This window comes from Grus americana, chromosome Z (genome assembly GCF_028858705.1).
Source record: "Grus americana isolate bGruAme1 chromosome Z, bGruAme1.mat, whole genome shotgun sequence".
In the NCBI taxonomy this organism is placed as follows: Eukaryota; Metazoa; Chordata; class Aves; order Gruiformes; family Gruidae; genus Grus; species Grus americana.
In genome coordinates this window covers 49,464,436-49,490,618 of record NC_072891.1, presented here as the reverse complement: position 1 = coordinate 49,490,618, position 26,183 = coordinate 49,464,436, and the positions used below count along the sequence as shown (strand labels likewise).

The window sequence follows — 26,183 nt, the reverse complement described above, 5'->3', positions numbered from 1 at the left end:
CACCAACTGGGAAAGATTTGACGCAGAACTGTTTAAACAATCGAGTGCAGTCATTGCTAACAGTTCACTGTGTTCATAACTCAGCAGTATTCAGCCAGGTTCCTAGGTAAGGTTTTCCACCTCACGTTGAACTGAGCTCAGCTTGGATATTTCTACCAGTGCTGCTGTCAGAGGTTTGACTGCAGTATCAACGTAGCCACCTAGAGGAGTTTTCAGATCCAGCACAACTCTGCTTAAATCCAGAGAAGCCTTGCCTGTAGACAGCATCCATCCTCCCTTCCGCACCCGCGTGCGTCCCCCGGTACCAATGTGAGTCTTTCGGCTCACGGTGCTGGGGGTGTCTTCCGATTCCAGGTGTGTTTCTGCAGAACGTTTTTCCCAGGCACAGTTTGTCAGGGCTCACTGTGTGAAGACAAATGTACCGGAGGAGGTGATGTATCATTTGGGATTGCAGGGGTTAATAAAAGCAAGAAGCGAGGAAGTTTACATGAAGGTCACTGGTAATATCTTAATCCTACACAAACGCATTTGTGAAATAGATATTCTGACACCATGATGAATTGGAAATGAAGAGTGGGAGTCCACAGAATACAACCAAGGAAATTGTCAGAGCCACTCATAACATATCTGAGCGTTTTAAAGGCAATTGAAAATTTCTTTGCATGTGTGTCCATTCTAGTCTGGAACAGGAGTGGGAGGAGAGCAAACCTATTACCAGAGTCGTCACTTAGGAGAGAAATTTGGTGAAGACTGGCATCAGGGGCCTGTTAGGCAAGGTGAGTTTTGCTAGTTTTAGCTGTAATACTGCAGGAGGTCTTGGGTGGGCAAAGCATGTGAAAGTCTGATGCCTCAAAGTCTTAAGGCAGTGAACTGCATTTGGTTGATAGATTCCCTTTGTCTGAATTTTAGCATTGACGTCAGTGAAAAGCATTTGCTAATAACCTCCGGATAAATTACTAAATTCACACCTTCATAAAATCTTATCTTTTGCAGAGCAGTTCATAGAGTTGCCTCAAACCTTCAGCTGTCTAGCTTGCCATGTCTTAAAACTCCATGGTATTTAAAGACGGGCCGCATGGTCCGTTCTGAAAATCTGACCCACTGGGGTATGGAAGATGGAATTTCCAAAGGAAGAGCCTAAAGTCAGAAGCTTTTTTAAAATGTGGAGCAAGGCATGTGTTTGCACATGATCTCTGCTCCATGAATAACAAATAATGCATAGTGTTCTTTTTGTTGTTGTCTATGAATTTTAAGCAAATCGCATCAAAACACATGTGTGAAATTTCGCCCCTTCCACCTTTATGTGACAGCTTTACTGTGTTTCTGGGGACACTTTGTTTTCAAATGCCAGAATATGTTGTTAATCTGCACAGATTTGAGGATCTTATTCCATTTCCTCTTCTCATGACTTCCCAACTGAGTATCAGTTTTGAAACTGACAGTCTTTATTTACAAAATTTTCCCTTCCTCCTGAATAACATCCCCCTCAAGCCCTCATTGAAACACAGTTCTGAATCCATTCATCAACATTTTTTTCCTACTAGATCCTGCAGTTATTGACTTACATCTCCCATTCCAGAGAATTTTAAACTGTGGTGATGGGGTGTGATGTTATTTGGTCATTATAACAACACTGTTCCGTCAAAGACAAAAAAGAAGACAAAAAGTCTTGAATTTTCTAGGATCTCTGGATATTTGTAGTATGCCGGAAGAGGAATCACAAGTAACCCCAACAGCACAGATGCCAACATACGTAAACACCCAGAATATAAATACAGAGGATCTGTTGGCACTTCAGGCAGATGCTGAAAATATCTTCAGTGGAACAGCAGATGATACCAAAGAGAGCAGCAGCCCAGGAAAAGATCTGTTTGACATGAGTGAGTCCCCTTCTTACTCACTTCCTTTCTAACAAGCGAACCAATATGCTTGTGCCTTAGTTCTGTATAAAAGTAAATCTAAAATTCTCCAAATTTTAGTATTCCTGGTGGAGTTACGGTGAATTTTAGAATTCATGGTGTTTACATATCTGACCGAGTTAAAAGAAGGGTGGCCAAACATTTGAAGCTAGTTTGTATTATATCTGAGTTAAGCTGAGTTGCAGTCTATGTTGTCCTTAGCATCACAGGCAACCACGTCAGAAGGAAAATAAATCAGGAGGCTTGTCATGCAGGGAAGTGAAGGAGTGAATGGCTGGAGAATTTGCTCCAGCCTGTCCTGTGAATATGTTACTAGGAATTCAATGCATACTACAAAAACTTTGTGCAAGAGCAAAGCCAGGAGGGAAATTAAAAGGCTGTGTTATCCCTTGCTCTGCATAGGCCTACTATCCTACCTAGCTATCTGTTCCAACTTTGAAGTTAGCTTTTCTTAAATCAGAATCATAGCCATAGCTGTGAAACAGTGGTTTAAGCATCAGTCATAATTTGATGTCGGTGCTACCAATACACATTGTTTTCAGCCTTGAAGAGATAGTTAACAGGAAATACAGGGAAAGCAGTTTGATGCACAGAAAAATTTGTTTTTCTACTCTTCCTACCTCCAATCAGTTGCTGACACATGATTTCTTTAATTCAGTTCACATAATTAAAAGGCAGTGAGACAAAGCAGTTGATGCCTGTATGTTATTTGTAAAATCACATATCTATATTTCTGTTACCTCAGTGTACATAAAACTCTCTTCCTGGCATGTTTTTGCTGAGATATGGCTCTATTTCCACAACTTAGGGAGATTTTGGATTGAAAGAAAGGGGAGGGAACAAAGTTGAGGGAGCATCTACCTGTGAATATAGATCTGAAATGAGAAAATTCTGCTGTCTGAAATCAGGGATGTTAACCTTGATTTTTAATATGCTGCACCTTTAAAACATGCACATACTTACATCTATTTTATACACCTAAAAATAGGGAAACCTGATTTCTTATGTTCCAGCCTTCATTAATCTTCAGTAACCATTGGATCATTGGGGAAAAGTAGTGTTAGAAAACATGTCAACTAGCCCTAAGTTAGTGGTTTGTCACAGTAAACGTGCTGGGCTTTGTGCAGACTGCAACGTAGTGAAGACATATATAAGCTGGTTTTAAGAATTAGCTGAGGTGTCAACAAGCTGTGACAGGATAGCATTTACCCTATTTCTCTGAGCTAAATCAACCTCTCTGTAGCCCCTTGCAAACATGGCTTTGTACTCCTTGCGTCTGAGCGGTCTGTTTAGAGCTGGTGTATTGCTTCATGGTACTGCTCTGCAGATGTCCTTTAGTAAGTCTAGTGGGCACAGAAAAATCCTTTTAATATGCACTGGTTGGCCAGGTGAAGGTCTTACAAGGGTAAATAGCTTCTGATAGGTCAGTACAGCATACAACAAAGGACGCACTGACCTTATTTACTATTTCTGTAAGACTGCTGGGGTCTGTAATGGCACATCTTTTCATTCCACTCTACAGAAAATAACACTGAGTTCAGCGTTTAGCTGAGGTTTAAAAGATGCTTCTCTGAAGCTGATTTCAGCTAGGTAAATCACGGTAACGGTGTTAGCCTGTGTCTATGTTGCAAAGTCCTCTTCCTAGGTGGAGGCTAGGGGTAGGTTGAGTGGTAAGCGCGACTGATCCGTTCTAGACATACCCTGGGGCTGGAGACTCAGTAACGGATAATTTTTAAATTAATATGTTGCTGAAGAGAGACCAGATATGAGTATAATGACTTGGGTACCCATATTACACAATTTATTCAAAATGAAACTGTCTGATGTACATGGCAAGACAAAAAGAGAGCTCTGCCCAGTACCAGGGCATATAAATGCAGCTGTTGACAATAGCCATTACTGAAATAAAATCACTACCTTTCAAAAGCTCCTGCCAAGGTTTGCTCTGATTTTTATCAGCATCTTTCTGTGCATAACATACATTTTTAACATATTACACTCCTTGGTATCAGTAGGCCTAGCAGTACATCTTCCCGCATTTTTTTCATAAGGATAAATACAGTGGCCATAACACAAAATAAATCCTGTTAAAAACGACTGGAATATCACCATTTTGTAACATGATTTACCTCTAAATGATCTTGCCTTTGTTTCTATTTCCATAACCAGAACCATTTGAAGATGCCCTCAAGAACCAAACGTCTGAGGCTACATTGAGTAAATCCACCTCCGCTGGATGCACCAGTCCTCTTTTATCCAGAGAAGCTGAATGCACTGTAGCCAAAGACCTGAGTACAGAGCCGTGGTATCAGGGAGAGATGAGCAGGAAAGAAGCAGAACAGATGTTAAAAAAATGTGGAGACTTCCTCGTGAGGAAGAGTACCACGAATCCCGGCACCTATGTGCTGACAGGCATGCAGAATGGACAAATCAAGCATCTTCTTTTGGTGGACCCAGAAGGAACTGTAAGTGCTGATTCCTAAATAATATAGGAGGTTTCTGACTCCACACATTTTCTCTAAATGTGTTTAATCTTGTTTACAGCTTATTCACAACTGATCATAAGTACAGCCTCATATCTCTACTGTGCCATCACATCTCTAATTCTCTCCCTGATGTGTAGCAGAAGACCCACTGCATGGTTTCTGCATGCTGTAGGGAACTTTAGGGACGTGATTCCCCAGCAAGTTCAAGTGTTGGCCACTGCAGTACGGTTTTAGTCAAAAGTGCAGCTAAGTCACTTCTTCAGCCTTCCTGCTGAGAAGCTGCTGGTGGCTGTGCAAGCTCGGCCAGCCTGCGTGCTGGCCATTTCCATGTGACATCTCTCTCAGCCGGGCTACGGACTAGGCCCTCTGTGTTTTCCTGCACGTAAGCCCAGGAGACATCTGGGGTAAACCTGCTCCATCTCTTTGCTGCGCAGGGTGTCCCTTAGCCCAGAAAGGGACCCTCACAGCAGCAGGATGGAGAGGGCAAGGGAGCTCCAGTTTTCTGTAGCTGTTCCTGTCCTACTTCTGGGGAGGCTTATTCTCATCTGAGAGAACGAAAGCATTGCCACACGTTTTATTCTTGGCTCCTGGTAGCTGAGAGTGGGAAACTCCTCTTCCTCTGTAAAGGACACCTTTAGATGACAAGCCCCAAAGCACATGAGAAACGCTGGTAAAGGAGTTGGCCCGTTGGCATCTGTTGCAGCCGAGCAACCTGCGGCAAACCCGCCGAGTTATGCGGGCCCTGCGCTCGGTAACGCGGCGGTGAGGAGTGCCCATGGTACTTGCTGGAATGACATGTGCCACACGAGGGCAGTCAAAGAATGGTTTTGCACTCTTCAGGTGCCGGCAGCCTAGTCCTGGTCTTGACCGGGACACCGGCCTGGGGGACTGGCCCTACACCTCTTGGGGGGCGTCCTCCTCCGGTAAGCTTTTGCCAAGGTTTTGTGACTCCTGCAGCAGGGCCCCCTAATTCGCCGTTCAACATAAACCCACAAATAGTTCTTACAGGGTAATGACTGCCGGGACATTTTCCTCCTGTAGGCAAAGGACAGAGCCTCCGCGTTTTTTCTGTGCTGCCTCTAAGAGCAGCACTAATTTGCTGACCACCTTGCGTAGGGACCTCCTTGTTCTCTGCACCTGCCCCCTCCGTCAGCCTACTCGTGATGCGCCATCACGACCCAAACGGCTCTGAAGCTTCTCGCTCAGGAGGCATTGCTTGATAACAACAGCGTTTCTGCAGCTCTATCTAGGTTAGCCGTGCTGTCTATATGGTTTATGGGATCCTGACACAGCTCCTGAGCAGACCTATTTGTGACTTTTCAGAGCAGAGAATCGTCAATAAAATGCCAGTGTGTGGCCAGCCGCAGCAGCGTGCGAGCGGCTTGCAGTTCTTCTGCTTATTTGTAAACACAGATTCACACAAAGGCTGACTGAAAATTCATTTCACTCACAAATTACCCAGTGACATGGTGCAGCTCTTAAGGGTGTGTTTTCAGAGAAGAGTTAACTGTGCAATTGCTTCTGCTCTCATACACCTGACAAAAAAAAAAAAAAAAAAAAGAAGAGGAAAGAAGACCTCTAGTTCAGGTAAGGGATGCTTAAAATAGAGGGCTGCAGGATTTTTGCTGTATTTAGAATTAGGGCTTGAACTCTGGTTGATGGCAGAGCATACTGCTTATGATAAGAAAACTCTCAACTCAGTTGGATGGACTGAAAATGTGTTAATCTGATTATAGATAAGGAAAGTTACTGCTATTTTAAAGATTTTTTTTCATTTTGAAAATACAGTTTTGAATAATTACAGAAAGTGCTGTTCAAAGCTGTATGTTTCAGAAATCAGGCGATTCAGAAATTGGGTTTTCTTCAGTGATGCAGCTACACGCGGACTGTCGGCAGATAGCATCGCTTGCCATCAAAGTTACTAGTTTCTTTTTTTTTTTTTTTTTTACCCTGTGCTGAGTTTCTAGCAGTTTTGCCAGAACTTAATGATGAAGTCTGAAATATTTCAAGCGAGGTGTCCACCACAGCGTAAGCTGGTTTTGGAAAGTTTTAACAAAAGTTGTTCTCTCTTTCTGAGAAAAGTTGAAGGAAAACGGATGACATGCCACTCTTCAGAGGAGTGTTCACAGGCTTTTGCTTGAGGCGGTGTACAGCCATCCCAATACAACGCTTTACTGCAGCATGACATTCACTTGAGAGGACCTCTGCTCTGCCTGTGGAAGCTGTATGCCTAACTTGCTTTAAGCATAGGAAGGAAATGTTTTTTGAAGATCTGGTTAAATGATTAAAGATTGTTTTGTAATATAGGTTTTGAACCGTCCTGATTTTTGATGGTTTTAACTTGCAGTACAATTTTCTGTTGTCGTGGGTGTAATAAATTACTTAGCAGGATGCTGGTGCAGAGGGCTGGTGAATGGGCTAGAGAAGTGACGTTCCCTGCCCTGAAATGTTTCAGTTTCAAAGGCACAGGGGTGTGCCGTGCAGCACAGGGAAGATTCAAGCCAAGCACTCCTCAGGGCTGGATCGCTTTTGGGCAAGGGAATTTTTCCAGCAACTGGGGAAGAAGGCCTTTGTTAAGGAAAGCACAAAGATGCTGAGGTGTGTGGAGAACAGTTGGGTTCTGGCATCTCTGGAGGGACAGCTATTTCTAATGAAAAAGCGGAAAACGCTTAAAAGAAGCAGGTGGTCTCTTGAAGAAGAAAATTTGGTCTAAAAATCCGACTTAAAGTGAAACAAAATGTACAGAAAGTTTTCAAGCAGACTTACTCAAGAAGAGTAATAGTAGTAGACTGACGCATGGGTAGCATGCAAAACATCTGTTTGGAGAGAATAGAAGGAGAAAGAGACAAAACAGAAGAAAAATTCCAGAAATGCCAGATTTCCATTGATTTTTATGGGAGAGGAATCAGTCTCTAAAACGTAATTAACTGTGTCATTTTATTCTTAGAGAATTTTAGTGAGAAGTTAAGGGAAAAAGTTCTTTGCTCTTTAATCTATCTTCTTGCATCCTTTTTTGAAGGTTCGTACAAAAGATCTTGTCTTTGACAGCATAAGCCATCTCATCAATCATCATCTCGAGAATAAGTTGCCAATAGTTTCTTCTGGGAGTGAACTCTGCCTGCAGCAGCCTGCTGAGAGGAAACACTGACTCCAGATAACTATTTTAGTTATTGTAATTTGAAAGCTATAACTGGTGGAAATTGCAGATCTGAAAAATACATGTGCATTAAAAAACCCCCAACGTATTCACATGTATTTTACCAGTATGTTTTTCTTTAGGTTTAAGAAGCCCCATTTCACACAGTACACTTGAAAATTCTCAATGCTTTATGTAGACATGAAGTCACAGCAGAAGGCTTTCTTAAAAAGTAATTTCGATAAAATTGTTCAGATTCTCTAATGTGAATATTGATAGTGTATATATACACATTATATACATAAATACAGTATATATTTATATTTTTCAAGTGAGTCTGTTGATGGTATAGAACTATCTTCTGTGCCATGTGTTTTTACTAGAAGAAAAATGCCAATTGTGATTGTTCAGATAAAAATAGAATTCTGCAGTCTTAATTTCTTGAGAAAATGAATATTAGGAATCTTATTTCTGATTTTACCTAAGAAGCACAACTATGAGGATTACAGATGGATTATGTTGGTTAACCATGGAAGGAGTCTGAATTCAGCAACTAGTATTCCAACTCGGAAATACAGCATAAAATGATTTTGAAAAGCATTATTCAGTGTCACTGATATCAAAAGCATTTCATCTTTCTGATGTCAACTTTGAATTCTTATACAATGCTACTCAAAACATTTGTATCTTGCTTTAACAACGATTTGCTGTGATCTCTCTGTGTATGAGGTTTGTGCATTTGATTTTTCTAATGATGATATAATAATATTCTGTAACTTTAATTTATTAATTTGAGTGCTAAGGTTATTTATAAGTAGTTCTCTGCTTATGGTGAAGATCTAGGTGTCCTTGACTACCAGTCTCCAATGAGATGTTACGTACCAGTTAGGCAAGTTCAAATAACTTGTGTTTAATACGTTTAATGCAAGATGTACATGGTTGGTCAAAGACATATCTGACAAATCTCTTCTTCTTATAAACAGTGAAAACTATCACGACTCAGTGGTCAGTTTTGCAAATGATGTCACTTGCATTTACCTACCAAAGCATAACTTGACTTTGGCATTCAGCAAGTGACAGGTATTGCAAATACACTGCTTTTCTCTAAATATCAACTTGAAAAATACACATACATTAACGATGCATTTCTGGCAGAAATGTCCTTGGCTTTTGGTACTGGGAAATGTTTTAAGGAAGATTTGTACTATACAAATGCAAGCACTATATGAGGTTATTTTTCTGTTTTATAAAGGTTATAAAGAGCCAAATTCAATAGACACAGTTCCTGTAAAGACAAAGTTTGTCCCGGAGTCAGGATTTAGCTTTCAGCGTTCCAAGGTCTTCTCTAGCACCAGTTTCTCAAATGAAATCTTCAAACTTGACTCATAACGGCCAAGACTCAGCAGGATAAGTCTAGGTTAAGCACCTGCCTACCCCGAGGTAGACAATATTTAAATCTACTTAAAATTAGATTTAGTTTTAAGAATTTGTGAAGTTTAAAAAATTGTCAAGTAACAACCAAACGTCCTGAAGGATTCACTTAGAATCCTTTCAGGTAGGATCATTATATTAAAATTCTGAAGTAATTTTCTTGTACCTTCTGCTTTGAAATATGGAGAAGTTGCAACTTGGGAAGTTTGGTTTTGATTGGTCTCAAGTATGAAAATGATTGAGATACCTAAGACTAATCATGTGATCTGTGCAATAAAAATACACTTGATTCTGTAATCAAGACATTCAGAAGCCAAACTAAGACATTAGTGAACCAAATGCTTCTGAATAATTTTATTGCATGTAGTTATTAGTTGATATTTCTAGGTCTGGGTGGGAGCTGAGAGCAAAGGAAAGAAATTAAACGCTGCATTGCAACCCAAATTAGTATGGCCTTGAGGTTAGCGGAATTCTTAAAATTTGGGTTGTCCTTTTACCAGGTTGGCAGTTGCAAGGGAAGGTGAGGAGATACCATACTGCAAAGCAGTATCCACCAAAATTACTTTATTTAAGAGCAACCATGTTTCACCATATTCCAATTTGAATTATCTCAGTTGGCACCTTTTTTGTCATATATAACACTTGTCATTCCATGCACCCACCTCCCTACACCCATGTCCTTGAAAGTTTTTAGTGTGATATCGCTAACTATAAGAGAAGGCCTCTTTTGTGCTTCGAATGTTGTATATCACTTCAGTAAGACCTAGGTGCCTAACTCCCTTAGGTGCCTTCAAAAATCCCACCTGCTGCCTATGTGTGTTTTAGATTCCTAAATATCCTGTCAGTGTATGCCTGGAAAACTGTGACAAGATACAGGTGTATGAATGAAGGCACTAAACATACACTGAGATAAGCATCTAATTTTTTTACCATTGTCCTAGCTGTAGCTTTAACTTAGCAGCCACCTAGTTGCATGGTTTGGAAATTAAAGCAGGTGGCAAGGAGTCACAAAATGAAACAGCTTTACAGAAATACTGAATTCCTCAGACTACATTTCACAAACTCTGCCTCCAGCAAAATGTGGCTATTTTAAGCTGCTCTCTCAGTGCAGCCAATTTGCCCATTGATGATGCAAAGGTTGCACGTAGCTTGATCTGATGCAGTTTGGTCCTAGGTAGTGGTAGCGCCTTTGGGCTGTGACAGTGCCCTGCTGCTGCAATGGGCCAGGAGATCCTGTCTGGCCAGGTGTGATGATCCAGAGGCTTTTCTGAGTGACTGAGAACCAAATGATCTCAAAGTTGTCCAGAAGGAAGGGCACGTGGGCCAACCAATGCTCCTTTTGTGGATCCTGCCATTGCTTTTTGTCACTGTCACTCTGGTAGATTTAGCCATTTGGGTGGCAGTTCCAAACCTGTTGTCGTTAGAGTCAAAGACCATTTTACAGTGAGCTCAACAAGAGCGAATTGAATCTGCTGGAGAGGCGGGGCTTATTTCTGTGAGGAGCCAACACTGCTAGCAATTTAAGAGATGCAGAAGTTATGAGATGGGCTCAAATGCTGTGCGATTGTCTGAAAACCAGACAGCTGACAGCATAATTTGAGCCTTTTAATGTTTGCCTTTGGTTTTGAGTCTCTTCACCTTTTGTTTTTACTCTCTTTTGTACAATCCCAAGGGCTAGACACTTGCTGGTGATAATTCAGTACCATGACTTCAAGGACTGGGATTTTACTGAAAGAACATATTTACTAGACTCAATAGAAATCACTGAGATTAGACAATATTATGGTATCCTTTGATATTTTCCCAGGGGATAGCTGAGAAGTCAGAACTGAAACCAAATATCCTGCAACATTGTCTACATTGATTTTGAGTCCTATCTGATTATCAGTTTTGATTCCAGTTGTGTTGCAACTATGTGAACTATGAGAAATGAAAACACTTTCAATTCCTTTAAACAAAGTTCCTTGAACTTTCAAAAGTGAACCACATGCTTCTGATTCATTTTATTGCAGATCTAGAGGAATTATTAGGATAAGAAAATTTTCCAGTGAGGCTAGCAATGATAGACCGGACATTGAGGTACAGTCATGTTCCCATACTTCCAGTTATTTCAGATGCTGCAGAGGCAATGAAACCTCAAAGGCAGAAAATGTGATTCGAAAACTGAATTACCTTCTGACTTCAATGGGAGTTTGCTCAGTGTGAGGACTCTCAGGTTCTCTTCTCTATTGCAAGAAGAGGACATTCAAATTGACCATGCCTGGGTGGAGACCGTAGGAGGAGATGCAATTTCCATGGCTTACTGCCTGCCGCCCTGCCCGGGGCTTTGCACGCACGGTGAGGATAGGTTATATACAATAGCTTTCCTCCACTTCACATCCTACAGCATTCACAACGGGAGATAACACCGATTCTGCCAGAATCCTCTCTGCTACACATGTTCAATACAAGCTTGAACAAAGGACAGGGTCCCGGGACCAGGATTTGAATGCAAAATGTGCACTATCACCGGAAGAAAACGTTTACTAATAGTCTGGTAAATGTCACCTGCCAGCACTGATTTTTCTGTATCCTGGGTTCATTCTTTTTCTCCTCTGCAGAATAATATGCTCACATTTCTTATCATCATGGCCCCCAGGCATCATGCTGTGCAGTAAGATGAGGAGAATTTATAAAATTTATACCATAGTGCAATTGCTGCTGGCACATCAAGTGTTAGATGCCAGCTACAATGTATTCATAATAGAATTGATGCATATTTAGATATTTTTAAGTAGGAAATGCTCCATTTGAAAACTAGCAGAGTTTTGCAGCCTCCAAAAAATTTACAGCTCTAAAGGGGAAATTTGGAGCTTGTGAACGTTCTGACAACAGATTACAAATCCTGCTTTCAAGCCTTTGTTCTTAGCATCCAAAGTCTATCTGAAGTAAGTGGTAGAAGCAAGAATTTATATTAAGTAAACCATATTTGCGTAAACAAAGTCTAAGCTGAAGTAACAGACACACTTCCCTTTTTATCTTCCAGACATTTTCAAAATATGTCTGCATAAAATCCAAATTCAGATTCACCTTAGCATACTGTCAAAAATATGTTGATGTGCATGGTCTTTTTGCCCAAGCCGAGGGTTGCGCTCTCCACAAACCTATGCTCGCTCAAAGCTGTCAGGATATGGGCAAATTCCCACTGAAAAGTTCTGTGCTCGGCTGTACTTAACTCTGCTCACTCGCACGCAGTGTCAGGACCTTGCTCACATCTGCGTTAGATGCAGCTGGAACGAGGGCAGGCCCTGTGGAAAAGATAACACGGACACACAACTTGCCTGCAGTTAACCAGAGGCTTGGATAGGGAATGAAGAGCTGTCTTGGGAGAGAAAACCCCAGGGATAAGAAGTGTGAAAGACGCACCAACAGGCATGTAAGCCACTAATGAGAACAGAGAGCTGTTGCCAAGTTATAAACACGCTAATTGGTTGGTACGGTTAAAACAGAATCTCTCGGGAGGGGAACGGCAAAATGCTTCGGCAATGCCTACGGCTCATCTCCTTTTGAGACAGTTATGTTCATAAGCCCTGATCTGTTCCTCTGCATCCTCCAACATAAGCATCTTGTATGGCTTCTGCTGAGAGAAAGCAGGACTTTTTTTTTCTTTGTCTCAGTAAGGGGGATAAGATTTCAGAGCTACACATATCTAGCAAAAGCACCATGTAGGGGAAAAGCTAAATAAAGAGTGTTTAAACCTTGTTTGACAACAGAACAGGCCGTGGAAACCAAAGGAAGAAAGAAGCTAAAGCTGGATGACTCATTCTACTACCCCACTTTGTGGGAGACAGCACGGATGACTCAGAAAAGGATGGTAGCTTCAGATTTTGAGATTAAGATGCAGATTTACATTTTATGTAGCTATCATGAAGGTCAAATCACATACAGGTCAAATGACAGCTTTTTCCAGCAGTCCTCCTTTTTATTCTGTGAGGCAAAACCCACCAAACACACCCAGGCAAATATTAATTCAAAATAAGGGAAACTTTTCATTAAGTGAAGAATGTAAAGTTTATAATTGGTATATATTTGTGTCCTTTGTGGATAGAATGGTGTGATAACTGCTTCTCAGTAAAGTCCTGCAGAGTTAAACCTTGAAATAAGCCAGGCTTCTTCTTTTGAGGTAAATGTTTTTCTTTGCGTTGTGTGGGCAGCAACAACAAAACAAAAAAGTGACTTTTTTGCTGTAAAAGGGAGTTTGACTGTAAATTTGTTATTTGTTAATATTTATTACTTTTAGAAACATTTTTACTGAGAATTGCAGGAAAAATAATGTATGTGGAAATATTGTGATCATTTATATTTCCAACGACTTTTGTGAATCTCCAGTTTTTGCCTGTCCACTGATTGTGGTATTCTGGTTATAAAGGCAAATTTTGTCTCTGAGGAAGTCTTTGAGCAACAGAATTTGGAATATAAGTGTCATGCAACTGTTTTCTGATTATTCAGTTTGTATATGGTTAACCAAAGTAATAAAATAATGAGCATTACTATCAAACCGAGATGCACGTAAAGTGGGCTTGAGTCTGTTCTCCTATGCCCAGGTTCCCTGACGGCCTAATTTCCTAGATTTTTTTGTTTACCTGGAGGGATACCCATTTTGTAGCAGAATAAATGAAATTCTACAGGGTTTACCTGGATATTGAATACTAATAAGTCAATGAACTACTCATCTCAGTAGAAACAGGGACGAAAAACATCAGAGGACAAGGGCAGCCAACTCCATGGTCTTTCCATGGAGAGTTACTGCAAGGACAGGGTCCATGCAAGAGCAGCCATTCACTGTGCTGCGGAGAGGAGAAGGGCTCCATGTCAGAAGGAAGCTTAGCTGGGCTGCTGTTCCTGAAATCCTCTTCCTCCACTGCCCAAGTGTCTCCTTGAAAAGCTCCTCCTTCCTACCCACTTGGAGAACAGCTGAGCTTGGAGATGCCCTGGGAAGTGACCTTGCTCTTGGGGTGAAGAAATGCAGCTCTGAAGACAGCATGGGCACCAGCACACCTCTGCATCCCTCTGCACGGAGCCTCCAGCCACTGCAGGTGCCAGGAGGCCTCAGGGCTGTGGCAAGTCACTGCCAAGCAGAACCCCCTGATGACTGCTGCTGTGCCTGCCCCCCATGAGTTTTGCCGTGAGAAGGGAGCGTCCTCAGGTCTCGGGCAGCCATAGGGGTCCACAGCTCCCAGAAAAGTCAAGGGGCCAAGCTGTGCCCTTGGTGGTGTTGGTCAAAGGGCCGTACCCGGGGCGGTCACCAGCACAGCCCCGCTCACCAGGAGCTGACTGGCTGCTCTCGGGACCCCAGCTTTTTGGCACTTTATGCACAGGTGTTTTCCATTTCCTTACTGGAGCAGTTGGAAATGACAAACCTTGTAAGCAGCAGAACACCCTAATTACAGTCGCTCCTCGTAAAACGTGCCTTCCCAAGGGAGCAGCTGCGTGTGGTGCTGCTGGAGCAGACAGTCCTCTGAGCCACGGAGCCAGGGGACTAAGTCTGCTCCCAGGAAAGCAGAGGCAAAGCCTTCCTCCCACGCTGGGGCTGGTGGAGGCAGAGCTGGGTAAAGCCTTCCTCCCATGCCAGGGGCGGCGGAGGCAGAGCCTACCACCTTCGGCTGCACGGTGTTCCCACAAGTACTGCTTTCAGGCACGACACCTAGAATTTAAATGCATGCTTTTTCACAGAAGGCCGAAACTTTTTTTTACAATTCTTTAAAAAATGACTGCCACACAACAACTTCGGTTCAAAGGTTTGAGATTTAATTAAAAGTTTTCAAAATGTTTATGGTACCTAATGAGTTGAAAATACTCTGCAAGATTGTTGGCAATAAAACTCTTGGAAAGCATCTTGTGAAAGCTTTTTTTCCTCCTTAGGTGATTTGATTTGCATTTCTTTTATAATCCAGAACCAAATAAATATTCCAATTAATGAAATAATACGAATGAAACGTTAGTCTCCTTTGTAGCTTCTGTTCCATGTAAAACCAATTGGGAAAAGGAGAGCTGACTCAGTTTCTTCTATGCTCAAATCAGCCTAGATGATAAAAAGCTTTGGTTCTGGCATGTATTTTAAGGAATCTTCTAAAATTTTAGGGTGAAAGAAGCTATTCTCCATCTTTTTCCAGCTTCAAGGATAGGACACCTTCCTGGTTGTTTATGGTCCACTGTTGTTAAGCCCTTGGCTTGTTATAATTCAAAGTTTTGCTCTGAAATCATCCAGAATCTGTGCTTTACCTAATACGTCCCAGTGGGATGTACCCACTGAAGACTGTATGCACAACAGATTTTTTCCCTTCAATCTTACATATTTTGTAAATTATATTATCAATGTTACATGTGAACCCATGAATCTTAGGAGCCTGCCTCAAGTACAGCAGGGTAGTGAACTAACAAAATATCCCCACAGCTCCAAAATAAGAGAAGGAAATCAAAGTAGAGTTAAACATTTTTATACTGACATGCAATCACATGGCCTCCAACAGCGGAGTTACTTGCTTTACTTGTGCCTTGCATCAACTCTGACAATAGCTAAGGCTAGAATCCAGATGTTAAATCTCACTTTTATGTGCGTACTCTTGGACTTTGGCTATTAAAAATATTAATGCTCTTCACCTAAATAGCGAGAATCACGTAACATCCTTGACACGAAAGTTGGTGCAGAGTTTGCCACAATGTTTTCTCAAACCGTTGTGCTGCTAAGGGCTTTCTGCTCTATGATAGCAAGGAATGCTGCCGCACGCCACCACCTCATGAACGAACATTCAGAAGTACACAAGTACTATAGCTGGCAGTTTTCAAAGAAACAACTTCCAGGGAGAACTTCCACACTGAAAATACAGCCAAATAGCACTGTAAGAGCTAAAAACTTAAGCAAGCCATGGCAATGCAATGTCACCAGTTCTATTTCTCACAAAGCTGCAGAGCTGCTGACCCAGCCTGCAGTTCATATAGTTATATCACTCTTAACTCAGTTTAGCTTTTTCTTCTTCTCTAAGTGCACCACTTTTCAACATTTTTGGTAGACATTATTTCGTATTTACTACTCTCTTTCACAGTTATTTCATTCAAATACAGTTTTTCTTTGTTCTTAAACTTTTTTAACAGCGTAAAACATTTACAAGCAGACTGTTAACTTGTAAAAGATAATCACAATGCTAACCTCTACATTTTAAAGGCTTTTGCTACACACATTACACAACTTATACACTGTACATACTTGGGAAGAGTCTAATGCTGCTGCTTTAAATGATTAAGACCAGAGTAAAGCTAAGGATGAGCTCTTTCATACTGTGTATTAAAAAAGCCTCAACTACATCTGATTGTGCATAAGGCAGGGTGTGGTTTGAGACATTAAACACAAATCTTTGAAAGAGTTCAATAGAGTTAGATGCTTACATTCTTACCGAAGGACAACGGGAACTTATCTCAGAATTTCCCGTCAACCTCCACTGAAGCGTCCAGCCATAAAGTACTGCTGATGAAGTACCACGGGCCACTTCCACGGGGACTAGAAACCAGATGTTTATGAAGTCTTAACTGCTCTAGGTCTCAGGGAATCCCTCTGATGCTGAACACCATCCTGTACGGAGGCTGGTAAGGCGGTGATGAACCATAAGGCTGTTTTACATACAGGTTTCTCTGTAACAAGCCTCTCAAAAGAGTGAGTCTGAGGCTCTGGGAAAGCTGGAAGGAAGATCTTCCAAACTAAACAGGCTTTCATTCCAGATCCAAGGCCGGGTCAGGTATAAATGGAGATAGGCCCTTCAGCATGATCCTGTTGTACCACATCTTCCCTCTTGTATCTGCAAAAGTGCCTGGAGGCGGTAGGAGCGTAGGGTCCCACTGCTAGAAAATGGGATCTTGTCCCACTGGCTGGACTTCTTCCCAGGGAAAATTTCTAACGCAGTCCCATGCTGCGATAGTGCCTGGGGAGAAGGAACTCCACAGGGACCCGTTTGTGGTTCATTGCTTTCTGAAATGACACGTCTCTGTTTCAGAGCTGAACAATCTCAGCTTAGGTAGTGCATTCACAATGTACACAGGTTTACATAGGTTTGACATACATTTTTAAATACATTGGAAATAGTAAGTAAAAATATATGCATTGAAACAGTACACACACTTGATACACATGTATTGTTGGGTCACATTTTAGCTACTTTAAATAGTGAACATATATAGATAACCTCTCTTGATGGTTATTTACTACTGCTTGTTTAAAATAAGTTGTGAAATGTCACAGTGACAACTGTCATGTTGTCTTTCACTAAACATGAAAAGTTCGAATAACAGTGGAAAAAATAAAAATACTGCATTGATATGACATGTTAAAGTTCCTGTCAGTTAAAAGCTACTACTTCATATATTTTCAAATATCCCCATTGAAACACATCTATCTATTAGTATAATTTGTCACTTTACACTGTATACTGCAATACAATGTTTAGCATATTGTAAACTTTTACCAAACAACAACTTTTTAATAAGGAATTGTACAAATATACAGCTCTTTATACCACATACATATAAGGCCATTAACATAACAGCAAGATACATGTAGAGAACTATAATCACCAACAAACGTAATGAGCTTTTCTCCCAGTTGGCAATAATCAGGCTCATTTTCCAATTGTCAGCAGTGTATAGTGATCACTGAAGTTTGCAACAGGTTTTACTGACGTCTTGCAAGACCAGGCAGCGCCAAATGCAGCCTCATCATGAAATGCCATCGTGGCGCACAACGTCATTAGATGTGTATAGACTCTGTACTGGCTGTGGTGTGGCATGAAAAGTTTTTTTCTGAATCGGGTGTGTTACTGAATGAACACTCAAAGCAAATGATTGGTAGTAAGTCCTCAAAGTTAAATAAGTGGTTAGTGTTTTCCTCTGTGACTTAAGTGCATGAATACTTAAACTACACTTGTAGTTTAAATCTGAAAGCCACAGAAAGGTACTTGTCTTGAGGAGTCCTTTACTTACAGAAGTTTCCATTGTGAAATGAAGATTCATTTTTCTCAGGGATACACGAGGGAATATTCATCCGTGGGAAATCTTCCTTCTGCTTCTGGGCATTGCTGCTGCTGGATTTACTTCGACTTTGATCTGGCGTGGGCTGAATAGGCAAAGATCTGGACACCTTGGATTTCACCAGGCAGCCACAAACTAGGCGAAAGAAGGCCCGACGCATTTCCTTACTGGCCAGAGTGTAGATGATGGGGTTCATTGCAGAATTGATGACCGCCAGAGCAATAAACCAGTTGGCTTTGTACAGGATAGAGCACTCCTTGACTCTGCAGGCCACGTCGATGAGGAACAGGATGAACAGTGGAGACCAACAGGCAATGAAGACACTAACAACGATCACAACAGTCCTAAGGAGTGCCATGGACCGCTCTGAGTTATTGTGGTTGGTGACATTACGACTGCTGGACTTTACCAGGATGTAGATACGGGCATAAAGGATGACAATGGCAACCAAAATGGCTATGAAGATACTAATGCAGAACACAACATACTTCTTGGAGTAGAGAGGCAAAATTGTTGAGCAATCTGGCAAGTTGTTTATACAGTTCCAGCCGAGGATGGGTAAGGCACCCAAGGAAATCGAAATAAGCCAGCATGTACCAATGAGAAGGAACACCCTGTATTTCTTATTCGCATCGTAAGGCCTCATTTTAATCATGGTCAGGTGACGCTCAATAGCTATTGCTAGTAAGCTGAAGGTGGAGGCTCCCAGGGCAACAAACATGCTGCCTTCCCTAATGAACCAGATTGTGGAGGACAAGCTCAGAGTTTTCTTCCCAGACATCAGAATGTTTACTTTGTAAACAATCCCAGCTAAAAGATCACAGAGAGCCAGATTGCCAATAAAAAAGTACATGCGGTTGTGAAATTTATTGTTTTTCCATATGGCAATCAACACCATCAAGTTTTCCAGAACTATGAAACTACATAGGATCAGAAACGCGATAGTGGGCAGGTCTATGTTATCAGTTGCCTTCTCCCTTAGAATAAGCTTTCCTGTGTAATTATAATGCAGTACGATCAGAGGGTCCATCTCTTCATTTCCTTGAAGGCTGACGAGAGCACCAGGTGGCACAGTAACTGATGCCATCATTTGTTCGCTGATGCTAGACTTTTCTTCTTTAGTAGCACAAGAATTTAGTTCCGATAATTTTCCACAAGAGGGAGATCAAGCCACGTTCCTCCAAGCGCTCCTCTGGGCAGGCAGTGGGTATCCCGAGCTCCAGCAAGCCTTGCATATTAATTCGGGAGAGCGGCTTGCAAACCACTCTCTGAAAATAGGCTCTGAAAATAAAAACAACAAACGCAACATAAACCACACTGTCTTCCCATGTTGCTCACGGCCCGCGCGGGTGCTCAAGCCACAACCTACACCCAGGGGCTGAGAGGGACGTTGACTGTGACGGGGCACCAAGGTCTCAGCATTGCTGCACACTTATCAAGGTAGCTGTGGGTAAGCAGTCAGTCATGCTCTGCACAGATGCAGCTCTGCTGCAGAAATACGAGGGCAATGTGGAGAACTGCTCACAGATGTTTTCCCCTGCAAAATTTCCGTACTGAAAAAAATGCAGAGGAGCGGTGAGAAGGATTAGCAAACGGTCCCAGCGAGTCCCAGTGTGCACAGCAACCAGCTCACTCCTTCTCAAAAAGCCCTAAGTGTACGGGACGCTACAAAACCACCACCCAACCACTGCTGCCTAAGCAGCAGCAGGGCAAACTCACTGCTTTCTAAGCTTGTCCCTGTTCCCCAGGCAGACCTAAGGTAGCAAAGAGCCTGAGAAAGTTGGTGTCAAGTCTTGATGCCAGTGTGCATGTTGCCAATGCCTAAAATAACTTCCCACCCTTAATGGTACAAAATTATGCTATTTACAATTAAGGAAATATTCTGAAAGGCAGTCATCATAAACCCAATCCTACTTCCCCTTCAAATTAGTTGGATTTCTGCTACCCTTTTAAAAATAAACATAGCAAGTCATATCATTGTAAGTATTGCTTTTCTTTATAGTTAACTTTACTTTTTTTTTTTCCTTTGCATGTGTATGCAATACATACATTTAATGTTGTTGGGTGGGGTTTTTTTTAATAAAAAATAGTTATGCCAACTTTAATTGTCCTTCTAAATTTACTTGTGTTTTTCTTTAAGTTATGACTTTGATTAACTCCAATGTTTTCCCACAGGCTTTGATAGGTTGCATTTTCGCAGCAGATCCTCCTAGCTGCCTTTTTTCCAGTGGCATATATAAATATTGCAAGACATCTGCACAGTTTTGTAAAAATATCAGAAGATGTCAGAAGTGGTTACTGTTTTACCAGAAATGTTACAGTTTAGTTGCTGCGTATTACAATGACAATCGGTGCTCATGGCCCAAACGTATGTATTGAGGACAAACAAATAGCCAATTTTTCAGCTTGGTAACCAAACCAGGACGTGGATGAGGAGAGAATTGGTTCCATCTGAACCAAATCTGTAAAGATCCAATTTTTTTCTGGGACAGGTAAGAAAATAAAAAGTTGTGCTGGATGGGAGGACACTTCCCATTGGCCTAGAATGAAATAGCTTAGTTTAGGGAACTCTTAAGGAGCTAGAGCTCTTGACCTTACTGTTTATTTACTCAAGGGTCACAAGCATTTCCCAAAAAACATGTGAAAGACACTTTCAAAGGATGGGTATCAAGGGAAGAAATTGAGATCTCAACCTCCGCTAGAGACCAGCACATCAACAGTTTTCAACCTGCAGCCTGTACATCCCAAGGAATATCTGATTTAATAACACAGTAGGCTTACTATCAACAGGCTTAGGTTTAATATACAAGTGTCCGTACTTTCATTGGAACATAGCAGCCTTCCCGTACTTAAAGGGGGCCTACAGGGAAGATGGGGATGGACTTTTTATCAGGGAATGTAGTGATAGGATGAGGAGTAATGGTTCTAAACTGAAAGAGGGTCGATTTAGATTAGATGTTAAGAAGAAATTCTTCGCTGCGAGGGTGGTGAGGCACTGGAACAGGCTGCCCAGAGAGGTTGTGGATGCCCCATCCCTGGAAGTGTTCAAGGCCAGGTTGGATGGGGCTTCGGGCAACCTGGTCTAGTGGAGGGTGTCCCTGCCCATGGCAGGGGGGTTGGAACTAGAGGAACTTTGAGGTCCCTTCCAACCCAAATCATTCTGTGATTCTATATACAGGTTTCTTAAGATCACAAAAACATGTGAGCCACGGCTGTTCCAGCCCTCTGTTTTGGGCACGAAAAGTGGGAGATGCATTTTCCAGAGCCTTCTGGAAGAGGGAAGGAGAAAACCACATCCCAGATGAATGTAAAGGGATTTAAAGGATGACCCACACCCTATCCTCCTACCCTCCTGTCGTGGTTTTACCCCAGCCGGCAGCTGAGCACCACGCAGCCGCTCACTCGCTCTCCCCCGCATGGGGATGGGGGAGAGAATTGGAAAAGTTAAAGTGAGAAAACTCGTGGGTTGAGATAAAGACAGTTTAATGGGGAAAGCAAAAGCTGCGCGCACAAGCAAAGCAAAACAAGGAATTCATTCCCCACTTCCCATGGGCAGGCAGGTGTTCAGCCATCTCCAGGAAAGCAGGGCTCTGTCACGCATGACGGTTACTTGGGAAGACAAGCGCCATCCCTCCGAACGCCGCCGCTGCCCCCCCCCCCTTCCCCCAAGCTCCTCATAAACTGAGCATGACGTCACATGGTATGGAATACCCCTTTGGTCAGTTTGGGTCAGCTGTCCTGTCTGTGTCTCCTCCCAACTCCTTGTGCACCCCCAGCCATCCCGCTGGCTGGGCGGTGCGAGAAGCAGAAAAGGCCTTGGCCCCGTGTAAGCACTGCTCAACAATAGGTCCATAGAACAAAAACATCTCTATATTATCAATGCTGCTTCCAGCACAAATCCAAAACATATCCCCACACTAGCTACTATGAAGAAAATCAACCCTCTCAGCTAAAACCAGGACACCTCCCTTTTCTTGGATTCCCTCCTTCAGAAAAGAAGCAATCTGACAAAAGCCTACAGTGAGTTGACTTGAATTCCTAAGTACATTCAGGATGTTTTAAAATTATTTTCTGAGAAAATAATTTACTATTTACTCATTATTATTATTATTACCATCATCATCATCATCATCACTATTTCCCCATTCTAGTTCTTCACTTCTTTGGTGAAGAGACCCGCTGAGAGAGGCATATTATCCAAGAAACATGGTTTTTGCTTGGTGTCTTCAGTCTTTTTTACTCTAAAGATTGCAGCAACCATCTCATTCATCTCCCAGGAGCCGAACTGGGCCTTCGAGTTGTTGACCTCTTTTCTGAAGCCTTGTAACAGTGAAGCTCTTCAACAGAACACCTTCACCTCAGCTAAGATTCAATCTAATTGTAATTCAGTTACAATCTGCATGCTGTTATCACAGAAAATATCGCAGTCTTTCATTGTATTGGCTTATAACAAAATGCCACTGTGTCCATATGAAATGCAAGTGCTTTCCACTGTAAAATAAACAATTACATTTGACTAGAAAAGTATTTGTTAATGATAGCTCAACTAGTAATACTCATCAGACTTGCTGATGGTTGCCTGAGAGAATGATATTCGTATCATTTAAGAGCACCACATGCAACAAAATAAATGTTTCTGTAAGTCTTTTCCAAATGGAGTTATCATACTGGTCTATCAAAGGGCAAATATATTTCTTTCTGTGAATAAAATTATATGCCAGGCGTAGGACTTTATCAGCCACAACTCAGCAGCTGTAAACTGTCATGACTCCACTAAAGGCGATAGTGCTATACCAGTTCCCCCAGCTGAAGACATGGACATTGCACTCAATCAGCAGAAATCATACAGGGTCTCTTCCATTATTGGTAATTACTTCTTCTCTTCTTCTATTACAGCAAACTTAGTATCACAAAAGTAAGTCTTTGCCTCTGACTGGCTAGTGGCAAGGCAATGGAGGCTGTAACATTATTATTTGCCAGGACTCTCAGGGAATGAATATCACTCACAAGCCTCTTGAAAGTTAATATAAATAATACAAATTAATATAAATAATAATGTAATAAATTAAAATTTATTCTCTTCTGGCAGAAATATTTCCAGGCAGTATCTTTCAGCCATACGACTTTTTTGTTTTCCTCCTGCTTTGTAGCCAGTAACTCAGAAAGCACATTCGTTTCTTAACAGTTAGAAAATTTAAAGTTGGTTGTATATTATAATAACAAGACAGCAGCAGCCAGGTCGAGGATATCTGCGTCACTGCTTCCTGACAGCTCTACAACACACTCCTCAAAACCTCTTTGTTCTGGTCGCTAGCTGCAAAGCATGGACCTCAGCTCGAAATATTAAAAAAAAGGACCTGAAGAGCCTGTCTGTGGCATGTTGTCTGTCGAGTACTGCCTTTGTTAGGTACCTCAATGCCCAGAGCTCTTGATACCACTGGAAATCAGTTTTATTCCCTCTGAAGCAAACCACAGGATCCCTATCACTGCACTACCAGATACCACTAGAAAGATAAACCTGCCGGGAGTGCAGGGGCAATCTGGCGATGGCCAAAACAGCGCTTGCTAAATTACTCAAATAAAGGCAGTGGTACAATGTCAAGAACCACAGTCACGTGAAGGACAATTCAGTCACCTCCTTCAGCTATTTGACTGACTTTTGTCCTCCCTGCCCCACGGATGGAAGGAGCAGTTGGGGTCAGCAGTGAGCACCACCATTTGCCCCTCCTGGGAAATCTCCCTACTCACTACCATGCTTTGGGGCTTCCACAGTGGTTAGTGTGGTCTCCTGCAGAGGTCAAGGATCCTAGCAGGGTTGAGCACCCTCCCAACTTTGAGCAGGGCTCTCTACCATGGCTCCCGACCCTAGGATCTACCAGGGTCTGTACGGTCCTTGTGCCACATGTGCCGAGAAAAGGGCAACGCTGTGTGGGAGGGCAGGACCCCTCGATCTGCCCTATGGAAAGGCACACGTCCACTGCCCTCTCCAGCCCCACCACACCGTGGTACAGGCAGAGACTCAGGGCTGTACCAGCTCCCCACAGATAACGCCCTGGTTAAGGCAGCTGGAGTCAACCTGCAATTTTCCTCTGGGAATGTATAATTCCTGGTGCCAGGAGGCAACAGGGAACTGTTGATAATGGGAATGCCAAAGCCCTTCAGCAACTATCCCCAGTACATCTGCACTCTCTGCTCCCAGCGGGCGCTCTGGTAAGAGTCCCATGGGGAGCTGAGGGCTTTTACCATCTCAAGAGTCACTGGCTACTTTACAGCTGGAAGAATAAGAAATTTCTATTTTCAAAACAGTGAGCCAAACTGCTCTCAATTTTCATGATATCCTGAAGTCAAAGCAACAAGTGAGAATAAAGCACAAGTGAGAATAGGACTTAACTTTCCACTACCTACTTTGGCCTACACAAGAACATACGATGCTATGCCATCAGTACACTCACTGCAATTCAGCTCGAATTATGTTTTCCTGCCTTCCAAATATCCACAAACAGACTTGACCAAAGCGACTGGACTCTCCTTCACCACCACCACCGCCACCACACACTGCAGTTCTCCCTTCTCTTCCACACACGGCCATATGTTTTGGCCACCAATGACAATTTTAAGAAAGGCAAAGGGGAAGTCAAGAATGTGTATCTGAAGCCAAACTTTTGTATATTTTATTTATTTCTAAAGCCATTCCAGATGAAAAGTAAGCATGTGTAACTTTTCAGGCACACCCTGGCAGTGTTAAATTTAAAAACAGAAAAGGTTTTTGAGAACAGCAGCACATTTCAATACACATTTCCACTCTGAAATTAAGCTGTGCTACTTGCAAATGAAGTTTAGACAACAAACATCTGCTGCAGAACAATGTCTTGGACAACGCAAATAAACTTTAAAAAGATTTTTTTTTTTTTTACGTGAATGTGCTGGCAGCTTACAGCCTCAGAAAAGCCTTTAATAAATGGTTATTTTTCTTGGCTTCTGGATTTTATACATCAGTTTGTACTTTGTCATTACGAGTAGCACACATGCATATCTCACACAGGAGCTCCGGGCTGGTTTAATTCTTGCACGTTAAAGGAAAGCACATTTACTTCTTCCCCCCGCACCGGCTACCAGCGCTCCCGACCGATTTCTCCCCACTCCGAACTCCGGTTTTCCCTTCGCAAATCTGCATTACTGCAGCCACCTGAACTTTCTGAGGTGACAAACATCCTGTCCAAGCTACTTAAGAACATCCCCGACGTGTCCGCGGCGTGACCGCCCCACTCAGGAAACATTACTACTCACAGTCTGGGGCTCTCCTCAGGGCGCCGCCGCTCCCTGCCTGCCACTACCCCTTTACGTGACATCCAGAAGCAGCCGCCGGCACCGTGGCTCTCCCGCTCCCACCACGACCGGCGAGGCAGGCGGATCGGCGCGGCGCGGCTCTCCCAGCCCAGCGGGCCGGGGACGCTTCGCCCATCGCTCGCCTCAGGGGGACGGAGCGGCTGCACCGACGGCCCCGACGGGCGGGCTGCAGGGCAGGCGGGCACCGGCAGAGCGCAGCCCGCCACCCAGGCAGCGGGGAGAGGAGGCAAGGGGGCAGGCAGGGTGCGGGCAGGGCTGTCCCGGAGGAGAGGCGAAGTACCTGCTGCGTCCCCGCCGCGTCCCACCGGCGCTCTACGGCCGCCGCATCTGACCTCGCCGGCTGCACGGCGCCGCTCGGCCCCCGGGGCTGCGCTGGGCCGGGCCGGGTCAGGCCGGGCGGGGCTGGGATCGCCCCGGCCCTGCCCCGCCGCTGCCGCCGTCGCCGCTGCCCGTAGCCGCCCCGCCCGGGTGCTCCTGCCCGACGGCCCGCTCTCGCCTCCGGGCTTTTCTCTGCCTCTACCCCCCTCCCCACGTCCGTTCCCCCGGGTCTCGCCTGCGCCACGCTGCTCCCGCGCCGCCGTCCTCCCCGGTCAGGCTTCGCTCCCCGCTCCGGCGGCCGCTGCCTGCCCCCGGCCCGCCCCGCTTCCCCCCGCCCCTTCGCCCCTCACCACCCACTCGTGCCCCGTGCCCGGGGGGTGCCCCTGCGGGGCTGCCTGCTGCCGTCAGGGCACGGCCGCGGGGGAGGCAGCAGGCGTTACGGGCAGCCGGGGGTGAAATGTGAGACGGCAGAGCCCGCCACGGAGTATTTGT

At 43.4% G+C, this 26,183-nt stretch overlaps 2 protein-coding genes across 5 annotated transcripts in view; one reads left to right on the top strand and one right to left on the bottom strand.

Moving 5' to 3' along the window:
• SHC3 (SHC adaptor protein 3) overlaps nucleotides 1-13,513 on the top strand; it is a 64,347-nt gene extending 50,834 nt beyond the window's left edge. Inside the window, exons 9-12 of one of the 2 annotated variants that reach the window (XM_054810295.1) lie at nucleotides 680-776; nucleotides 1,683-1,880; nucleotides 4,089-4,384; nucleotides 7,425-13,513. In XM_054810295.1, the coding sequence (XP_054666270.1) occupies nucleotides 680-776; nucleotides 1,683-1,880; nucleotides 4,089-4,384; nucleotides 7,425-7,553 (720 nt within the window). In that variant the 3' untranslated portion in view covers nucleotides 7,554-13,513. The remainder of the gene's footprint in view (nucleotides 1-679; nucleotides 777-1,682; nucleotides 1,881-4,088; nucleotides 4,385-7,424) is intronic. The other variant, XM_054810296.1, reaches the window with a different exon arrangement.
• A 1,224-nt stretch (nucleotides 13,514-14,737) lies between these two features.
• Nucleotides 14,738-25,804, bottom strand: S1PR3 (sphingosine-1-phosphate receptor 3). Of its 3 annotated transcripts, XR_008574691.1 has the most exons (3): nucleotides 25,654-25,804; nucleotides 16,395-19,307; nucleotides 14,738-15,826 (listed from the first exon to the last, which is right to left on the bottom strand). XR_008574691.1 is itself a non-coding variant. In XM_054810293.1 (2 exons), exon 2 carries the CDS (start codon nucleotides 19,114-19,116, stop codon nucleotides 17,971-17,973), a length of 1,146 nt encoding a protein of 381 aa, XP_054666268.1. In that variant the 5' UTR covers nucleotides 19,117-19,307; nucleotides 25,654-25,804; the 3' UTR covers nucleotides 14,738-17,970. The 3 variants fall into 3 exon arrangements, 2 of the variants coding, with proteins under 2 accessions (XP_054666268.1, XP_054666269.1); XM_054810293.1 differs by having other exon boundaries at nucleotides 14,738-19,307; XM_054810294.1 differs by lacking the exon at nucleotides 25,654-25,804 and adding an exon at nucleotides 25,314-25,588 and having other exon boundaries at nucleotides 14,738-19,307.
• Between the last annotated feature and the right edge of the window lie 379 nt (nucleotides 25,805-26,183).

Coding starts and splice junctions, on each gene's coding strand:
- S1PR3 (XM_054810293.1), bottom strand. CDS start 19,116: ATGATGGCATCAGTTACTGTGCCACCTGGTGCTCTCGTCAGCCTTCAA.